Here is a 17,500-nt window from a genome sequence, read left to right as displayed (position 1 = left end):
TGAAGTTACAAAAACAACATTCAGACTGAAGTTACAAAAACAACATTGAGACTGAAGTTACAAAAACAACATTGAGACTGAAGTTACAAAAACAACATTGAGACTGAAGTTACAAAAACAACATTGAGACTGAAGTTACAAAAACAACATTGAGACTGAAGTTACAAAAACAACATTGAGACTAAAGTTACAAAAACAACATTGAGACTGAAGTGACAAAAACAACATTGAGACTGAAGTTTGTCTAACTCCTATACCATGTTGTTTTTGTATATTAGTAAACCCCTTTTCTGTCCTGTTCTGTCCTCTCCTGTTCTGTTCTGTCCTGTTCTGTCCTGTCCTCTCCTGTTCTGTCCTCTCCTGTTCTGTTCTGTCCTGTTCTGTCCTGTCCTCTCCTGTTCTGTCCTCTCCTGTTCTGTCCTGTTCTGTCCTGTTCTGTCCTCTCCTGTTCTGTTCTGTCCTGTTCTGTCCTGTCCTCTCCTGTTCTGTCCTCTCCTGTTCTGTTCTGTCCTGTTCTGTCCTGTCCTCTCCTGTTCTGTCCTCTCCTGTTCTGTCCTGTTCTGTCCTCTCCTGTCCTGTCCTCTCTTCTCCTCTCCTCTCCTGTTCTGTCCTGTCCTCTCCTGTTCTGTCCTCTCCTGTTCTGTCCTCTCCTGTTCTGTCCTGTTCTGTCCTGTTCTGTCCTCTCCTCTCCTGTTCTGTTCTGTCCCTGTCAGATCCAGCCATTGAGTGGTCCGGTGGAGGGAGGAGTTCTGGTCACCATCCATGGGTCCAACCTGGGGATGCACTACCAAGACATCCAGGGAGGAGTGACTGTAGCTGGGGTCAGCTGCCTGCCTCAGCCCCATGGATACCTCATCTCAACCAGGTAATTACACTGTGTGTGTGTGTGTGTGTGTGTGTGTGTGTGTGTGTCTGTCTGTGTGCATGTGTTTGAAGCTGAGGTCCCCATTTAGCAGTTTTTTCTGACGTCCCCACTTTTCACATAAACCTGTCTATGTGTGTGATTTCTGTGTATGTGTGTGTGAAGTCCTTATTTTACTGATGTCACCACTTTTAACATAAACTTGTGTGAAAAGCATTGCAGGCCTTAAAGGGATATATCGGGATTTTGGCAAGGAGGCCCTTTATCTACTTCCCCAGAGTTAGCATGCTAGCAGATACCCATGGACTTCCAGTCATTGTGCTAACGCTAGTTAGCATTGGCTCGCAAAACTACCTCTTACTACTGGACACAGAGACATAAAAATGGTATTCATGAGTTCATTTGACTCTGGGGAATTAAAGGGCCTAATTGCCAAAAGAAAACCCCCAAAGTATCCCCTTAATGCTCAAATCAGTTTTGTTTTTCAAATCCATTTTGGAATATTGACTGTCCAAACAGCATGTTGCAAGTGACCAAATCGGGTTTGTGTGAGTTCAGACAGCAGTCATTTCCTGACATGGTTACGCTAGTTGTCATAGTAACGACAGGTGGGTGTGAAGTGGTGTAGGCTGATTGGTGGTGGTGCTCGTGCTTCCTGTCACTCCGAAGTTATGTAGCAAGCTAAGGTGACAACAATGCCTGCCATGGGCGTTTCCCAGCTGCTTTGAATGATCTAAATCATAGTGTAAGAACACTTTTAAAACCTCAAAGGATAAGATGATCCAACTTTCAAAAAAAGTCATTTTTGTCTAGCCACAGGAGTCAACTGGCTAGCTACTGAAGGTAGCTGGTTAGCGTTCTAAGACATTCACTAATTTGTTTGTAAACAATTAACAAGCTAGTTAGCTACCACACGTTCTCGTCAAACAGTCAACAGAGTAGCTAGCAAGAAACAAGATATGCCCAATAACAGCCTAAAAACCACTTGAGGGCAATTAAATCAAAATTGACCATTCAGACACAAGTCGCATGGCCAGGAATACGATTTCTATCGGACTTCAAACCACCTACGAAGGTGGTTTGAAATGTGGGTTGAAATATCCGATTCCATGTGCTTTTTGGCTGTTCAGACTGCAGGAAAAATAACAGGTTATTCCCAAAAAATTGGATTTGAGTCACTTCAAACGTGAACTTAAGGTCAGCTCTGTGTTTGTGTTTGTTTTTCCTGTGTGTTTCAGGATAGTGTGTGTACTGTACGCTAATTGTCTGGTCGTGTGTGTGTGTGTGTGTGTGTGTGTGTGTGTGTGTGTGTTCCAGGATAGTGTGTGAGCTCCAGCCCAGTAAACAGGAGACAGAGGGACCAGTCGTCGTTACCGTGGGAGACTCGGAACCTGGACAGTCACTGCAGACATTCACCTACCAGGTACTCACTCACTCACTCACTCACTCACTCACTCACTCACTCACTCACTCACTCACTCACTCACTCACTCACTCACTCACTCACACACTCACACACTCACTCACTCACTCACTCACTCACTCACTCACTCACTCACTCACTCACTCACTCACTCACTCACTCACTCACTCACTCACTCACTCACTCACTCACTCACTCACTCACTCACTCACTCACTCACTCACTCACTCACACACTCACACACTCACTCACTCACTCACTCACACACTCACACACTCACTCACTCACTCACTCACTCACTCACTCACTCACACACTCACACACTCACTCACTCACTCACTCACTCACTCACTCACTCACTCACTCACTCACTCACTCCTCACTCACTCACTCTCTCACTCACTTCTCTGGCTTGAAAAACCCTGTGTTATCCTGGAGCACGAGTACAGGACATTACAAGACTGCTTTCCTGACGTTTTACGACAGCTGCCGGGAGCTGACACTGTCGTAGTCCATGTGGGGTCAAACGACATCAGGAGGGCTAGCTCGGAACTGCTGAAAAATGGATTTTAAAGAACTGATTCTAGCTCTGAAAGATTCCAAAAAGCGGCCAATTATTTCAGGCTCGGTACCATCGCTGGGCCGCGGCTGCTAAACGTTTAGCAGGCTACTCAAGTCAAATCTAATTGTATTTGTCACATGTGTAGACCTTTCCATGAAATTATACTTACATGCCCTTAACCAACAATGCAGTTTAAAGAAAAATAAGAGTTTATTTTGTAAATATTTTAAGTAAAAAAAAAAAAAAGTTACACAATAAAATAACAATAACAAGGGTATTTATACAGGGGGTACTGGTACTGAGTCAGTGCGGGGGTACAAGTTTGTCGAGGTAATTGAGGGAGTGTATACAGTACCAGTCAAAAGATTGGACACACCTACTCATTCAAGGATTATTTTTTATTTTTTACTATTTTCTACAATGTAGAACAATAGTGAAGACATCAAAACTATGAAATATTACACATATGGAATCATTTAGTAACCAAAAAAGTGTTAAACAAATCAAAATATATTTTAGATTTTAGATTCTTCAAAGTAGCCACCCTTTGCCTTGATGACAGCTTTGTTGGGTTGAGGTTGGGTGATTGTGGAGGCCAGGTCATCTGATGCAGCACTCCATCACTCTCCTTCTTGGTCAAATAGCCCTTACACAGCCTGGAGGTGTGTTGGGTCATTGTCCTGTTGAAAAACAAATGATAGTCCCACTAAGCCCAAACCAGATGGGATGGTGTATCGCTGCAGAATGCTGTGGTAGCCATGCTGATTAAGTGTGCCTTGAATTATAAATAAATCACAGACAGTGTCACCAGCAAAGCACCCCCACACCATCACACCTCCTCCTCCATGCTTCACGGTGGGAACCACACATGCAGAGATCATCCGTTCACCTACTCTGCATCTCACAAAGACATGGCGGTTGGAACCAAAAATCTCAAATTTGGACTCATCAGACCAAAGGACAGATTTCCACCGGTCTAATGTCCATTGCTCGTGTTCCTTGGCCCAAGTAAGTCTCTTCTTGTAATTGGTGTCCTTTAGTAGTGGTTTCTTTGCAGCAATTCGACCATGAAGGCCTGATTCACACAGTCTCCTCTGAACAGTTGATGTTGAGATGCGTCTGTTACTTGAACTCTGTGAAGCATTGACTTGGGCTGCAATTTCTGAGGCTGGTAACTCTAATGAACTTATCCTCTGCAGTAGAGGTAACTCTGGGTCTTCCTTTCATGTGGCGGTCCTCATGAGAGCCAATTTCATCATAGCGCTTGATGGTTTTTGCGAGTGCAATTGAAGAAACTTTCAAAGTTCTTGAAATGTTCCGGATTGACTGACCTTCATGTCTTAAAGTAATGATGGACTGTCGTTTCTCTTTGCTTATTTGAGCTGTTCTTGCCATAATATGGACTTGGTCTTTTACCAAATAGGGCTCTTCTGTATACCACACCTACCTTGTCACAACACAACTGATTGGCTCAAACGCATTAAGAAGGAAATAAATTCCACAAATGAACTTTTAAAAAGGCACACCTGTTAATTGAAATGCATTCCAGGTGACTACCTCATGAAGCTGGTTGAGAGAATACCAAGAGTGTGCAAAGCTGTCATCAAGGCAAAGGGTGGCTATTTGAAGAATCTCAAATATAAAATATATTATTTATTTCTTAAAGTTATAATTTTTGTTGAGACTAAGATTTTCACTGTACCCTGCAATCACACCTGCAACCCTGCACATGTGACTATTAAACACTGATTCTGCCCCCCAGTTGATTGGTATAGTCCCTGATAAGGGTCCTGTATGAGGAGGGACCACCCTGACCGTCTAGAGTTATAGTTTGGGTTAGATACTACAGTATAACCATGTCTCTCTGTGTATAGGACCCCCAGTTGACTGGTATAGTCCCTGATAAGGGTCCTGTATGAGGAGGGACCACCCTGACCGTCTAGAGTTATAGTTTGGGTTAGATACTACAGTATAACCATGTCTCTCTGTGTATAGGACCCCCAGTTGACTGGTATAGTCCCTGATAAGGGTCCTGTATGAGGAGGGACCACCCTGACCGTCTAGAGTTATAGTTTGGGTTAGATACTACAGTATAACCATGTCTCTCTGTGTATAGGACCCCCAGTTGACTGGTATAGTCCTGATAAGGGTCCTGTATGAGGAGGGACCACCCTGACCGTCTAGAGTTATAGTTTGGGTTAGATACTACAGTATAACCATGTCTCTCTGTGTATAGGACCCCCAGTTGACTGGTATAGTCCCTGATAAGGGCCCTCTATCAGGAGGGACCACCCTGACCGTCCAGGGGACTCGGCTGCTAACGGGACAGAGGAAGGACCTGACTGCATACGTAGGACAACAACCCTGCTACATGTAAATACCTCTACTATTACTTCTTTAGCTGTCTCTCTCTCTCGCGCGCTCTCTGTGTCGGTGTCCCCCCCCCCCATCCCCCTCTCTCTCACACACACACACAATAACTCTGCTACAGTGTTGAGGAGGTGAAAGGGACCCAGTTGGTGTGTAGGACCAGCCCTAGTAACCAGACAGACACCATAATAATAACTCTCTCTCTCTCTCTCTCTCTCTCTCTCTCTCTCTCTCTCTCTCTCTCTCTCTCTCTCTCGCTCTCTCTCTCTCTCTGTCTCTCTGTCTCTATCTCTCTCTCTCTCTATCTATCTCTCTCTATCTCTCTCTCCCTCTCTCTCTCTCTCTCTCTCTCTCTCTCTCTCTCTCTCTCTCTCTCTCTCTCTCTCTCTCTCTCTCTCTCTCTCTCTCTCTCTCTCTCTCTTCCTTCTCTCTTCTCTCTCTCTCTCTCTCTCTCTCTCTCTGTCTCTCTCTCTCTCTCTCTCTTTTCCAGTGTTGAGGAGGTGAATGAGACTCACCTGGTATGCAGGACCAGCCCCAGTAACCAGACAGCAGAGCTGACAGTGCGGGTGTTGTTTGGGAAGGCAGAGAGGAGGGTACCTGGCCAGGTGTTTCGCTACATGGAGGACCCCGTCATCACCAAGGCCTTTCCTGCTGAGAGCTTCTACGAGTGAGGAACACTGGAACCCTATTCCCTATACACCCTGGTCAAAAGTAGTGCACTACATAGGGAATAGGGCAGTATATAGGGAATAGGGCACTACATAGGGAATAGAGCAGTATAAAGGGAATAGGGCAGTATATAGGGCGGTATGTAGGGAATAGGGCAGTATATAGGGAATAGGGCACTACATAGGGAATAGGGCAGTATAAAGGGAATAGGGCAGTATATAGGGCGGTATGTAGGGAATAGGGCAGTATATAGGGAATAGGGCACTACATAGGGAATAGGGCAGTATATAGGGCGGTATGTAGGGAATAGGGCAGTATGTAGGGAATAGGGCAGTATATAGGGAATAGGGCAGTATAAAGGGAATAGGGCAGTATATAGGGAATAGGGCAGTATATATGGCGGTATGTAGGGAATAGGGTAGTATATAGGGAATAGGGCAGTATATAGGGAATAGGGCAGTATGTAGGGAATAGGGCAGTATGTAGGGAATAGGGCAGTATATAGGGAATAGGGCAGTATATAGGGAATAGGGCAGTATATAGGGAATAGGGCAGTATGTAGGGCGGTATGTAGGGAATAGGGCAGTATATAGGGAATAGGGCACTACATAGGGAATAGGGCAGTATAAAGGGAATAGGGCAGTATATAGGGCGGTATGTAGGGAATAGGGCAGTATATAGGGAATAGGGCAGTATATAGGGAATAGGGCAGTATGTAGGGAATAGGGCAGTATAAAGGGAATAGGGCACTACATAGGGGATAGGGCAGTATATAGGGCACTACATAGGGAATAGGGCAGTATATAGGGAATAGGGCAGTATATAGGGAATAGGGCAGTATGTAGGGAATAGGGCAGTATAAAGGGAATAGGGCAGTATAAAGGGAATAGGGCACTACATAGGGAATAGGGCAGTATATAGGGCAGTATGTAGGGAATAGGGCACTACATACAGTGGGGGAAAAAAGTATTTAGTCAGCCACCAATTGTGCAAGTTCTCCCACTTAAAAAGATGAGAGAGGCCTGTAATTTTCATCATAGGTACACGTCAACTATGACAGACAAAATTAGGGGAAAAAAATCCAGAAAATCACATTGTAGGATTTTTAATGAATTTATTTGCAAATTATGGTGGAAAATAAGTATTTGGTCAATAACAAAAGTTTCTCAATACTTTGTTATATACCCTTTGTTGGCAATGACACAGGTCAAACATTTTCTGTAAGTCTTCACAAGGTTTTCACACACTGTTGCTGGTATTTTGGCCCATTCCTCCATGCAGATCTCCTCTAGAGCAGTGATGTTTTGGGGCTGTCGCTGGGCAACAGAGACTTTCAACTCCCTCCAAAGATTTTCTATGGGGTTGAGATCTGGAGACTCCAGGACCTTGAAATGCTTCTTACGAAGCCACTCCTTCGTTGCCCGGGCGGTGTGTTTGGGATCATTGTCATGCTGAAAGACCCAGCCACGTTTCATCTTCAATGCCCTTGCTGATGGAAGGAGGTTTTCACTCAAAATCTCACGATACATGGCCCCATTCATTCTTTCCTTTACACGGATCAGTCGTCCTGGTCCCTTTGCAGAAAAACAGCCCCAAAGCATGATGTTTCCACCCCCATGCTTCACAGTAGGTATGGTGTTATTTGGATGCAACTCAGCATTCTTTGTCCTCCAAACACGACGAGTTGAGTTTTTACCAAAAAGTTATATTTTGGTTTCATCTGACCATATGACATTCTCCCAATCCTCTTCTGGATGCACTCTAGCAAACTTCAGACGGGCCTGGACATGTACTGGCTTAAGCAGGGGGACATGTCTTGCACTGCAGGATTTGAGTCCCTGGCGGCGTAGTGTGTTACTGATGGTAGGCTTTGTTACTTTGGTCCCAGCTCTCTGCAGGTCATTCACTAGGTCCCCCCGTGTGATTCTGGGATTTTTGCTCACCGTTCTTGTGATCATTTTGACCCCACGGGGTGAGATCTTGCGTGGAGCCCCAGATCGAGGGAGATTATCAGTGGTCTTGTATGTCTTCCATTTCCTAATAATTGCTCCCACAGTTGATTTCTTCAAACCAAGCTGCTTACCTATTGCAGATTCAGTCTTCCCAGCCTGGTGCAGGTCTACAATTTTGTTTCTGGTGTCCTTTGACAGCTCTTTGGTCTTGGCTATAGTGGAGTTTGGAGTGTGACTGTTTGAGGTTGTGGACAGGTGTCTTTTATACTGATAACAAGTTCAAACAGGTGCCATTAATACAGGTAACGAGTGGAGGACAGAGGAGCCTCTTAAAGAAGAAGTTACAGGTCTGTGAGAGCCAGAAATCTTGCTTGTTTGTAGGTGACCAAATACTTATTTTCCACCATAATTTGCAAATTAATTAATTAAAAATCCTACAATGTGATTTTCGGGATTTTCTTTTCTCAATTTGTCTGTCATAGTTGACGTGTACCTATGATGAAAATTACAGGCCTCTCTCATCTTTTTAAGTGGGAGAACTTGCACAATTGGTGGCTGACTAAATACTTTTTTTCCCCACTGTAGGGAATAGGGCAGTATATAGGGCACTACATAGGGAATAGGGCACTACATAGGGAATAGGGCAGTATGTAGGGAATATGGCAGTATGTAGGGAATAGGGCAGTATAAAGGGAATAGGGCACTACATAGGGAATAGGGCAGTATATAGGGCACTACATAGGGAATAGGGCAGTATATAGGGAATAGGGCAGTATATAGGGAATAGAGCAGTATATAGGGCAGTATGTAGGGAATAGGGCAGTATAAAGGGAATAGGGCACTACATAGGGAATAGGGCAGTATATAGGGAATAGGGCAGTATATAGGGCAGTATGTAGGGAATAGGGCACTACATTGGGAATAGGGCAGTATGTAGGGAATAGGGCAGTATAAAGGGAATAGGGCACTACATAGGGAATAGGGCAGTATATAGGGCACTACATAGGGAATAGGGCAGTATATAGGGAATAGGGCAGTATATAGGGAATAGGGCAGTATATAGGGAATAGGGCAGTATGTAGGGAATAGGGCAGTATAAAGGGAATAGGGCACTACATAGGGAATAGGGCAGTATATAGGGCAGTATGTAGGGAATAGGGCAGTATATAGGGAATAGGGCAGTATGTAGGGATAGGGCAGTATAAAGGGAATAGGGCACTACATAGGGAATAGGGCAGTATATAGGGCACTACATAGGGAATAGGGCAGTATATAGGGAATAGGGCAGTATGTAGGGAATAGGGCAGTATGTAGGGAATAGGGCAGTATAAAGGGAATAGAGCACTACATAGGGAATAGGGCAGTATATAGGGCAGTATGTAGGGAATAGGGCAGTATGTAGGGAATAGGGCAGTATGTAGGGAATATGGCAGTATAAAGGGAATAGGGCACTACATAGGGAATAGGGCTGTATATAGGGCAGTATGTAGGGAATAGGGCAGTATATAGGGAATAGGGCAGTATGTAGGGAATAGGGCAGTATAAAGGGAATAGGGCACTACATAGGGAATAGGGCAGTATATAGGGCGGTATGTAGGGAATAGGGCAGTATATAGGGAATAGGGCAGTATGTAGGGAATAGGGCAGTATAAAGGGAATAGGGCACTACATAGGGAATAGGGCAGTATATAGGGCAGTATGTAGGGAATAGGGCAGTATATAGGGAATAGGGCAGTATGTAGGGAATAGGGCAGTATAAAGGGAATAGGGCACTACATAGGGAATAGGGCAGTATATAGGGCACTACATAGGGAATAGGGCAGTATATAGGGAATAGGGCACTATGTAGGGAATAGGGCAGTATATAGGGAATAGGGCACTACATAGGGAATAGGGCAGTATATAGGGAATAGGGCACTACATTGGGAATAGGGCAGTATATAATGAATAGGGAAGTATATAGGGAATAGGGCAGTATATAGGGAATAGAGCAGTATATAGGGAATAGGGCAGTATATAGGGAATAGGGCACTACATAGGGAATAGGGCAGTATATAGGGAATAGGGCAGTATATAGGGAATAGGGCAGTATATAGGGAATAGGGCAGTACATAGGGAATAGGGCAGTACATAGGGTGCCATTTAGAACACTTGAATAGCAAATAGTGCTGCAGATACAAAGATTGCTAACTTATACAGTGCCTTCGGAAAGTATTCAGACCCCTTGACTTTTTCCACATTTTGTTACGTTACAGCCTTATTCTACAATTGATGAAATTAAATTTTCCCTCATCAATCTACACACAATACCCCATAATGACAAAGCGAAAACAGGTTTGTAGAAATTTTGGCAAATGTATTAAAAATAAAAAACAGAAATACCTTATTTACATAATTATTCAGACCCTTTGCTATGAGACTCAATATTGAGCTCAGGTGCATCCTGTTTCCATTGTTTATCCTTGAGATGTTTCTACAACTTGATTGGAGCCCACCTGTGGTAAATTCAATTGATTGGACATGATTTGGAAAGGCACACACCTGTCTATATAAGGTCATACAGTTGTAGTCCCCTGTAGCTCAGTTGGTAGAGCATCGCGCTTGCAACGCCAGGGTTGTGGGTTCGTTTCCCACGGGGGGCCAGTATGAAAAATGTATGCCCTCACTAACTGTAAGTCACTCTGGATAAGAGCATCTGCTAAATGACTAAATGTAAATGTTGACAGTGCATGTCAGAGCAAAAACCAAGCCATTAGGTCGAAGGAATTGTCAATAGAGCTCCGAGACAGGATTGTGTCGAGGCACAGATCTGGGGAAGGGTACCAAAACATTTCTGCAGCATTGAAGGTCCCCAAGAACACAGTGGCCTCCATCATTCTTAAATGGAAGAAGTTTGGAACCACCAAGACTCTTCCTAGAGCTGGCCGCCCGGCCAAACTGAGCAATCGGGGGAGAAGGGCCTTGGTCAGGGAGGTGACCAAGAACCTGATGGTCACTCTGACAGAGCTCCAGGGTTCCTCTGTGGAAATGGGAGAACCTTCCAGAAGGACAACCATCTCTGCAGCACTCCACCAATTAGGCCTTTATGGTAGAGTGGCCAGACGGAAGCCACTCCTCAGTAAAAGGCACATGACAGCCCGCTTGGAGTTTGCCAAAAGGCACCTAAAGGACTCTCAGACCATGAGAAACAAGATTCTCTGGTCTGATGAAACCAAGATTGAACTCTTTGGCCTGAATGACAAGCGTCATGTCTGGAGGAAACCTGGCACCATCCCTACGGTGAAGCATGGTGGTGGCAGCATCATGCTGTGGGGATGTTTTTCAGCATCATGGACTGGGAGACTAGTCAGGATTGAGGGAAAGATGAACGGAGCAAAGTACAGAGAGATCCTTGATGAAAGCCTGCTCCAGAGCGCTTAGGACCTCAGACTGGGGCAAAGGTTCACCTTCCAACAGGACAACAACCCTAAGCACACAGCCAAGACAACGCAGGAGTGGCTTCGGGACAAGTCTCTGAATGTCCTTGAGTGGCCCAGCCAGAGCCCGGACTTGAACCCGATCGAACATCTCTGGAGAGACCTGAAAATAGCTGTGCAGCGACGCTCCCCATCCAACCTGACAGAGCTTGAGAGGATCTGCAGAGAAGAATGGGAGAAACACCCCCAAATACAGGTGTGCCAAGCTTGTAGCTTCATACCCAAGAAGACTCGATGCTGTAATCGCTGCCAAAGGTGCTTCAACAAAGTACTGAGTAAAGGGTCTGAATACTTATGTAAGTGTGATATTTCAGTTTTTTTATAAAAACATTTTTTATTTCTAGTACATTTTCAAAAAATTGTAAAAACCTGTTTTCGCTTTGTCATTATGGGGTATTGTGTGTAGATTGATGAGTGAAAAACACAATTTAATCCACTTTAGAATAAGGCTGTAACTTTCCGAATGCACTGTAGGTCTGTTAGTCAATCTAAACCAGATAACCTGTAGGTCAATCTAAACCAGATAACCTGTTAGTCAATCTAAACCAGATAACCTGTTAGTCAATCTAAACCAGATAACCTGTAGGTCAATCTAAACCAGATAACCTGTAGGTCAATCTAAACCAGATAACCTGTAGGTCAATCTAAACCAGATAACCTGTAGGTCAATCTAAACCACATAACCTGTAGGTCAATCTAAACCACATAACCTGTAGGTCAATCTAAACCAGATAACCTGTAGGTCAATCTAAACCAGATAACCTGTAGGTCAATCTAAACCAGATAACCTGTAGGTCAATCTAAACCAGATAACCTGTTGGTCAATCTAAACCAGATAACCTGTAGGTCAATCTAAACCAGATAACCTGTAGGTCAATCTAAACCAGATAACCTGTTGGTCAATCTAAACCAGATAACCTGTTGGTCAATCTAAACCAGATAACCTGTTGGTCAATCTAAACCAGATAACCTGTTGGTCAATCTAAACCAGATAACCTGTAGGTCAATCTAAACCAGATAACCTGTAGGTCAATCTAAACCAGATAACCTGTAGGTCAATCTAAACCAGATAACCTGTAGGTCAATCTAAACCAGATAACCTGTAGGTCAATCTAAACCACATAACCTGTAGGTCAATCTAAACCAGATAACCTGTAGGTCAATCTAAACCACATAACCTGTAGGTCAATCTAAACCAGATAACCTGTAGGTCAATCTAAACCAGATAACCTGTAGGTCAATCTAAACCACATAACCTGTAGGTCAATCTAAACCACATAACCTGTAGGTCAATCTAAACCACATAACCTGTAGGTCAATCTAAACCAGATAACCTGTAGGTCAATCTAAACCAGATAACCTGTAGGTCAATCTAAACCAGATAACCTGTAGGTCAATCTAAACCAGATAACCTGTAGGTCAATCTAAACCAGATAACCTGTAGGTCAATCTAAACCAGATAACCTGTAGGTCAATCTAAACCACATAACCTGTAGGTCAATCTAAACCAGATAACCTGTAGGTCAATCTAAACCACATAACCTATAGGACTGTGAATAATCATTCAATCTAAACCAGATAGTGTGAAATATCTTATGAAATTAATGTTTTTCCAGGGGTGGACGCGGTATAAAGGTGAGTGGGCGTAGCCTGTACGTGGTGCAGCAGCCAATGATAACTGTGTGGGTGGAGCCTAAAGAGAACATGTTGGTGAGGAGGAGATATGCCAGACTGTGGGCCCAAAACGACCAAATGGCCTTCAACAGCACCATGTCAAAGGTAAAGCCCAGATTGATACTAGACATTTCAATATGGCTGCGTTTACACAGGCAGCCCAATTCTGATATTTTTTTCACTGATTTGGTCTTTTGACCAATCAGATCAGCTCCTTTGCCAATAATTGGACAAAACATCTGAATTGGGCTGCCTGTGTAAACGCAGCCATTGTATTTTCATGTATTTGGTGGATCTCTATCAGTAAGCCTTTACCTGCCTGCCAACCAAAACAAGAGGACCACAATGGACATAAGTTGTTCAACTTTTGTTGTGTTATACTGGATGATTTTAAATGCAGTGTATTGTGTATAGTTGAATTGTGTTTTTTAAATGGTCAAATAAATCAAATCAAATGCATGGGAAAGCTTCTGGACTCCAAGTAATTTGATAACTGATTCAGACCCATCTCTTTAAAAACGAACATCTCTCTCTCTCTCTCTCTCGCTGTCTCTCTCTCAGGAGCAGGAGCATTGTACGGTGGTCTCTTCCACTGAGATGACCTGTTTGACCCCACGTGTGACCCCTGACTCTAAGGTCATGGGGGTGTGGTTTGAGCTGGACAACGTTAAGGTGGCGTTTGAGAGCGTCACGGGGAAGGCGTTCTCTTACTACCCCAACCCAGAGCTGTACGCTCTGAACAGAGACGACCCGGACACACCCTACCACTTCAAACCTGGAGGGGTCATCGCTGTGGAGGTGAGATATAATTTTTAAATGTATTCATTTATGTTTATTGTTGTCTTTATTGGTCAAATATCCCCTGTGGGGTCGATGAAATGCTATCTTATGAAGCGACTTGTACGCAGCACACAATGAAATGCATCGTATTACCACTTTATCTGATTTGATTTGGAAGGACCTGACTAACCCATGGATCTCTCTATCTCTCCCCCAGGGTAAGGACCTGACTAACCCATGGATCTCTCTCTCTCCCCCAGGGTAAGGACCTGACTAACCCATGGATCTCTCTCTCTCTCCCCCAGGGTAAGGACCTGACTAACCCATGGATCTCTCTATCGCTCCCCCAGGGTAAGGACCTGACTAACCCATGGATGTCTCTATCTCTCCCCCAGGGTAAGGACCTGACTAACCCATGGATCTCTCTCTCTCCCCCAGGGTAAGGACCTGACTAACCCATGGATCTCTCTATCTCTCCCCCAGGGTAAGGACCTGACTAACCCATGGATCTCTCTCTCTCCCCCAGGGTAAGGACCTGACTAACCCATGGATGTCTCTATCTCTCCCCCAGGGTAAGGACCTGACTAACCCATGGATCTCTCTATCTCTCCCCCAGGGTAAGGACCTGACTAACCCATGGATCTCTCTATCTCTCCCCCAGGGTAAGGACCTGACTAACCCATGGATCTCTCTATCTCTCCCCCAGGGTAAGGACCTGACTAACCCATGGATCTCTCTATCTCTCCCCCAGGGTAAGGACCTGACTAACCCTTGGATGTCTCTCTCCCCCAGGGTAAGGACCTGACTAACCCATGGATCTCTCTATCTCTCCCCCAGGGTAAGGACCTGACTAACCCATGGATGTCTCTCTCCCCCAGGGTAAGGACCTGACTAACCCATGGATCTCTCTATCTCTCCCCCAGGGTAAGGACCTGACTAACCCATGGATGTCTCTCTCCCCCAGGGTAAGGACCTGACTAACCCTTGGATGTCTCTCTCCCCCAGGGTAAGGACCTGACTAACCCTTGGATGTCTCTCTCCCCCAGGGTAAGGACCTGACGCGTGCGATGACCCGAGGGGAGGTGGTGGCCAGGTTGGGTGACCAGGAGTGTGAGGTCAAAACTCTGGACAGTACTCACCTGTACTGTGAACCTCCTGAGAAACAGCCAGCCAGTCTGGGGAACAACGAACTGCCCAGCCTTAGGGTTAGTCTGTCCCTATACACAGCCTTAGGGTTAGTCTACTGTCCCTATACACAGCCTTAGGGGTAGTCTACTGTCCCTATACACAGCCTTAGGGGTTAGTCTACTGTCCCTATACACAGCCTTAGGGTTAGTATGTCCCTATACACAGCCTTAGGGTTAGTCTGTCCCTATACACAGCCTTAGGGTTAGTCTACTGTCCCTATACACAGCCTTAGGGTTAGTCTGTCCCTATACACAGCCTTAGGGTTAGTCTGTCCCTATACACAGCCTTAGGGTTAGTCTACTGTCCCTATACACAGCCTTAGGGGTTAGTCTACTGTCCCTATACACAGCCTTAGGGTTAGTCTACTGTCCCTATACACAGCCTTAGGGTTAGTCTACTGTCCCTATACACAGCCTTAGGGTTAGTCTGTCCCTATACACAGCCTTAGGGTTAGTCTGTCCCTATACACAGCCTTAGGGTTAGTATACTGTCCCTATACACAGCCTTAGGGTTAGTCTGTCCCTATACACAGCCTTAGGGTTAGTCTACTGTCCCTATACACAGCCTTAGGGTTAGTCTGTCCCTATACACAGCCTTAGGGTTAGTCTACTGTCCCTATACACAGCCTTAGGGTTAGTCTACTGTCCCTATACACAGCCTTAGGGTTAGTCTACTGTCCCTATACACAGCCTTAGGGTTAGTCTACTGTCCCTATACACAGCCTTAGGGTTAGTCTACTGTCCCTATACACAGCCTTAGGGTTAGTCTACTGTCCCTATACACAGCCTTAGGGTTAGTCTACTGTCCCTATACACAGCCTTAGGGTTAGTCTGTCCCTATACACAGCCTTAGGGTTAGTCTGTCCCTATACACAGCCTTAGGGTTAGTCTACTGTCCCTATACACAGCCTTAGGGTTAGTCTACTGTCCCTATACACAGCCTTAGGGTTAGTCTACTGTCCCTATACACAGCCTTAGGGTTAGTCTGTCCCTATACACAGCCTTAGGGTTAGTCTGTCCCTATACACAGCCTTAGGGTTAGTCTACTGTCCCTATACACAGCCTTAGAGTTAGTCTACTGTCCCTATACACAGCCTTAGGGTTAGTCTACTGTCCCTATACACAGCCTTAGGGTTAGTCTACTGTCCCTATACACAGCCTTAGAGTTAGTCTACTGTCCCTATACACAGCCTTAGGGTTAGTCTACTGTCCCTATACACAGCCTTAGGGGTTAGTCTACTGTCCCTATACACAGCCTTAGGGGTTAGTGTACTGTCCCTATACACAGCCTTAGGGTTAGTCTACTGTCCCTATACACAGCCTTAGGGTTAGTCTACTGTCCCTATACACAGCCTTAGGGGTTAGTCTACTGTCCCTATACACAGCCTTAGGGGTTAGTCTACTGTCCCTATACACAGCCTTAGGGTTAGTCTGTCCCTATACACAGCCTTAGGGTTAGTCTACTGTCCCTATACACAGCCTTAGGGTTAGTCTGTCCCTATACACAGCCTTAGGGTTAGTCTACTGTCCCTATACACAGCCTTAGGGGTTAGTCTACTGTCCCTATACACAGCCTTAGGGTTAGTCTGTCCCTATACACAGCCTTAGGGTTAGTCTACTGTCCCTATACACAGCCTTAGGGGTTAGTCTACTGTCCCTATACACAGCCTTAGGGGTTAGTCTACTGTCCCTATACACAGCCTTAGGGTTAGTCTGTCCCTATACACAGCCTTAGGGGTTAGTCTACTGTCCCTATACACAGCCTTAGGGTTAGTCTACTGTCCCTATACACAGCCTTAGGGGTAGTCTACTGTCCCTATACACAGCCTTAGGGGTTAGTCTACTGTCCCTATACACAGCCTTAGGGTTAGTCTACTGTCCCTATACACAGCCTTAGGGGTTAGTCTACTGTCCCTATACACAGCCTTAGGGTTAGTCTGTCCCTATACACAGCCTTAGGGTTAGTCTGTCCCTATACACAGCCTTAGGGTTAGTCTGTCCCTATACACAGCCTTAGGGTTAGTCTACTGTCCCTATACACAGCCTTAGGGTTAGTCTGTCCCTATACACAGCCTTAGGGTTAGTCTGTCCCTATACACAGCCTTAGGGTTAGTCTACTGTCCCTATACACAGCCTTAGGGGTTAGTCTACTGTCCCTATACACAGCCTTAGGGTTAGTCTACTGTCCCTATACACAGCCTTAGGGTTAGTCTGTCCCTATACACAGCCTTAGGGTTAGTCTGTCCCTATACACAGCCTTAGGGTTAGTCTACTGTCCCTATACACAGCCTTAGGGTTAGTCTGTCCCTATACACAGCCTTAGGGTTAGTCTGTCCCTATACACAGCCTTAGGGTTAGTCTACTGTCCCTATACACAGCCTTAGGGGTTAGTCTACTGTCCCTATACACAGCCTTAGGGTTAGTCTACTGTCCCTATACACAGCCTTAGGGTTAGTCTACTGTCCCTATACACAGCCTTAGGGTTAGTCTACTGTCCCTATACACAGCCTTAGGGTTAGTCTGTCCCTATACACAGCCTTAGGGT

The 17,500-nt window shown here is 45.1% G+C and overlaps 1 protein-coding gene across 1 annotated transcript in view; it reads left to right on the top strand.

Annotated features, from left to right (window-relative positions):
* Positions 1-17,500, top strand: part of LOC311124012 (plexin-B3-like) — a 73,792-nt gene that overhangs the window by 21,160 nt on the left and 35,132 nt on the right. Inside the window, exons 11-17 of the mRNA XM_084198233.1 lie at positions 714-865; positions 2,180-2,285; positions 5,084-5,220; positions 5,708-5,884; positions 12,931-13,093; positions 13,550-13,786; positions 14,815-14,973. Coding sequence (XP_084054359.1) covers positions 714-865; positions 2,180-2,285; positions 5,084-5,220; positions 5,708-5,884; positions 12,931-13,093; positions 13,550-13,786; positions 14,815-14,973 — 1,131 coding nt within the window. The remainder of the gene's footprint in view (positions 1-713; positions 866-2,179; positions 2,286-5,083; positions 5,221-5,707; positions 5,885-12,930; positions 13,094-13,549; positions 13,787-14,814; positions 14,974-17,500) is intronic.

Source organism: Coregonus lavaretus (genome assembly GCF_964263955.1).
Source record: "Coregonus lavaretus genome assembly, contig: HAP1_SCAFFOLD_622, whole genome shotgun sequence".
In the NCBI taxonomy this organism is placed as follows: domain Eukaryota; kingdom Metazoa; phylum Chordata; class Actinopteri; order Salmoniformes; family Salmonidae; genus Coregonus; species Coregonus lavaretus.
Note: the sequence above shows the minus strand (reverse complement) of the source record. Positions and strands in the feature narration are given on the sequence as shown.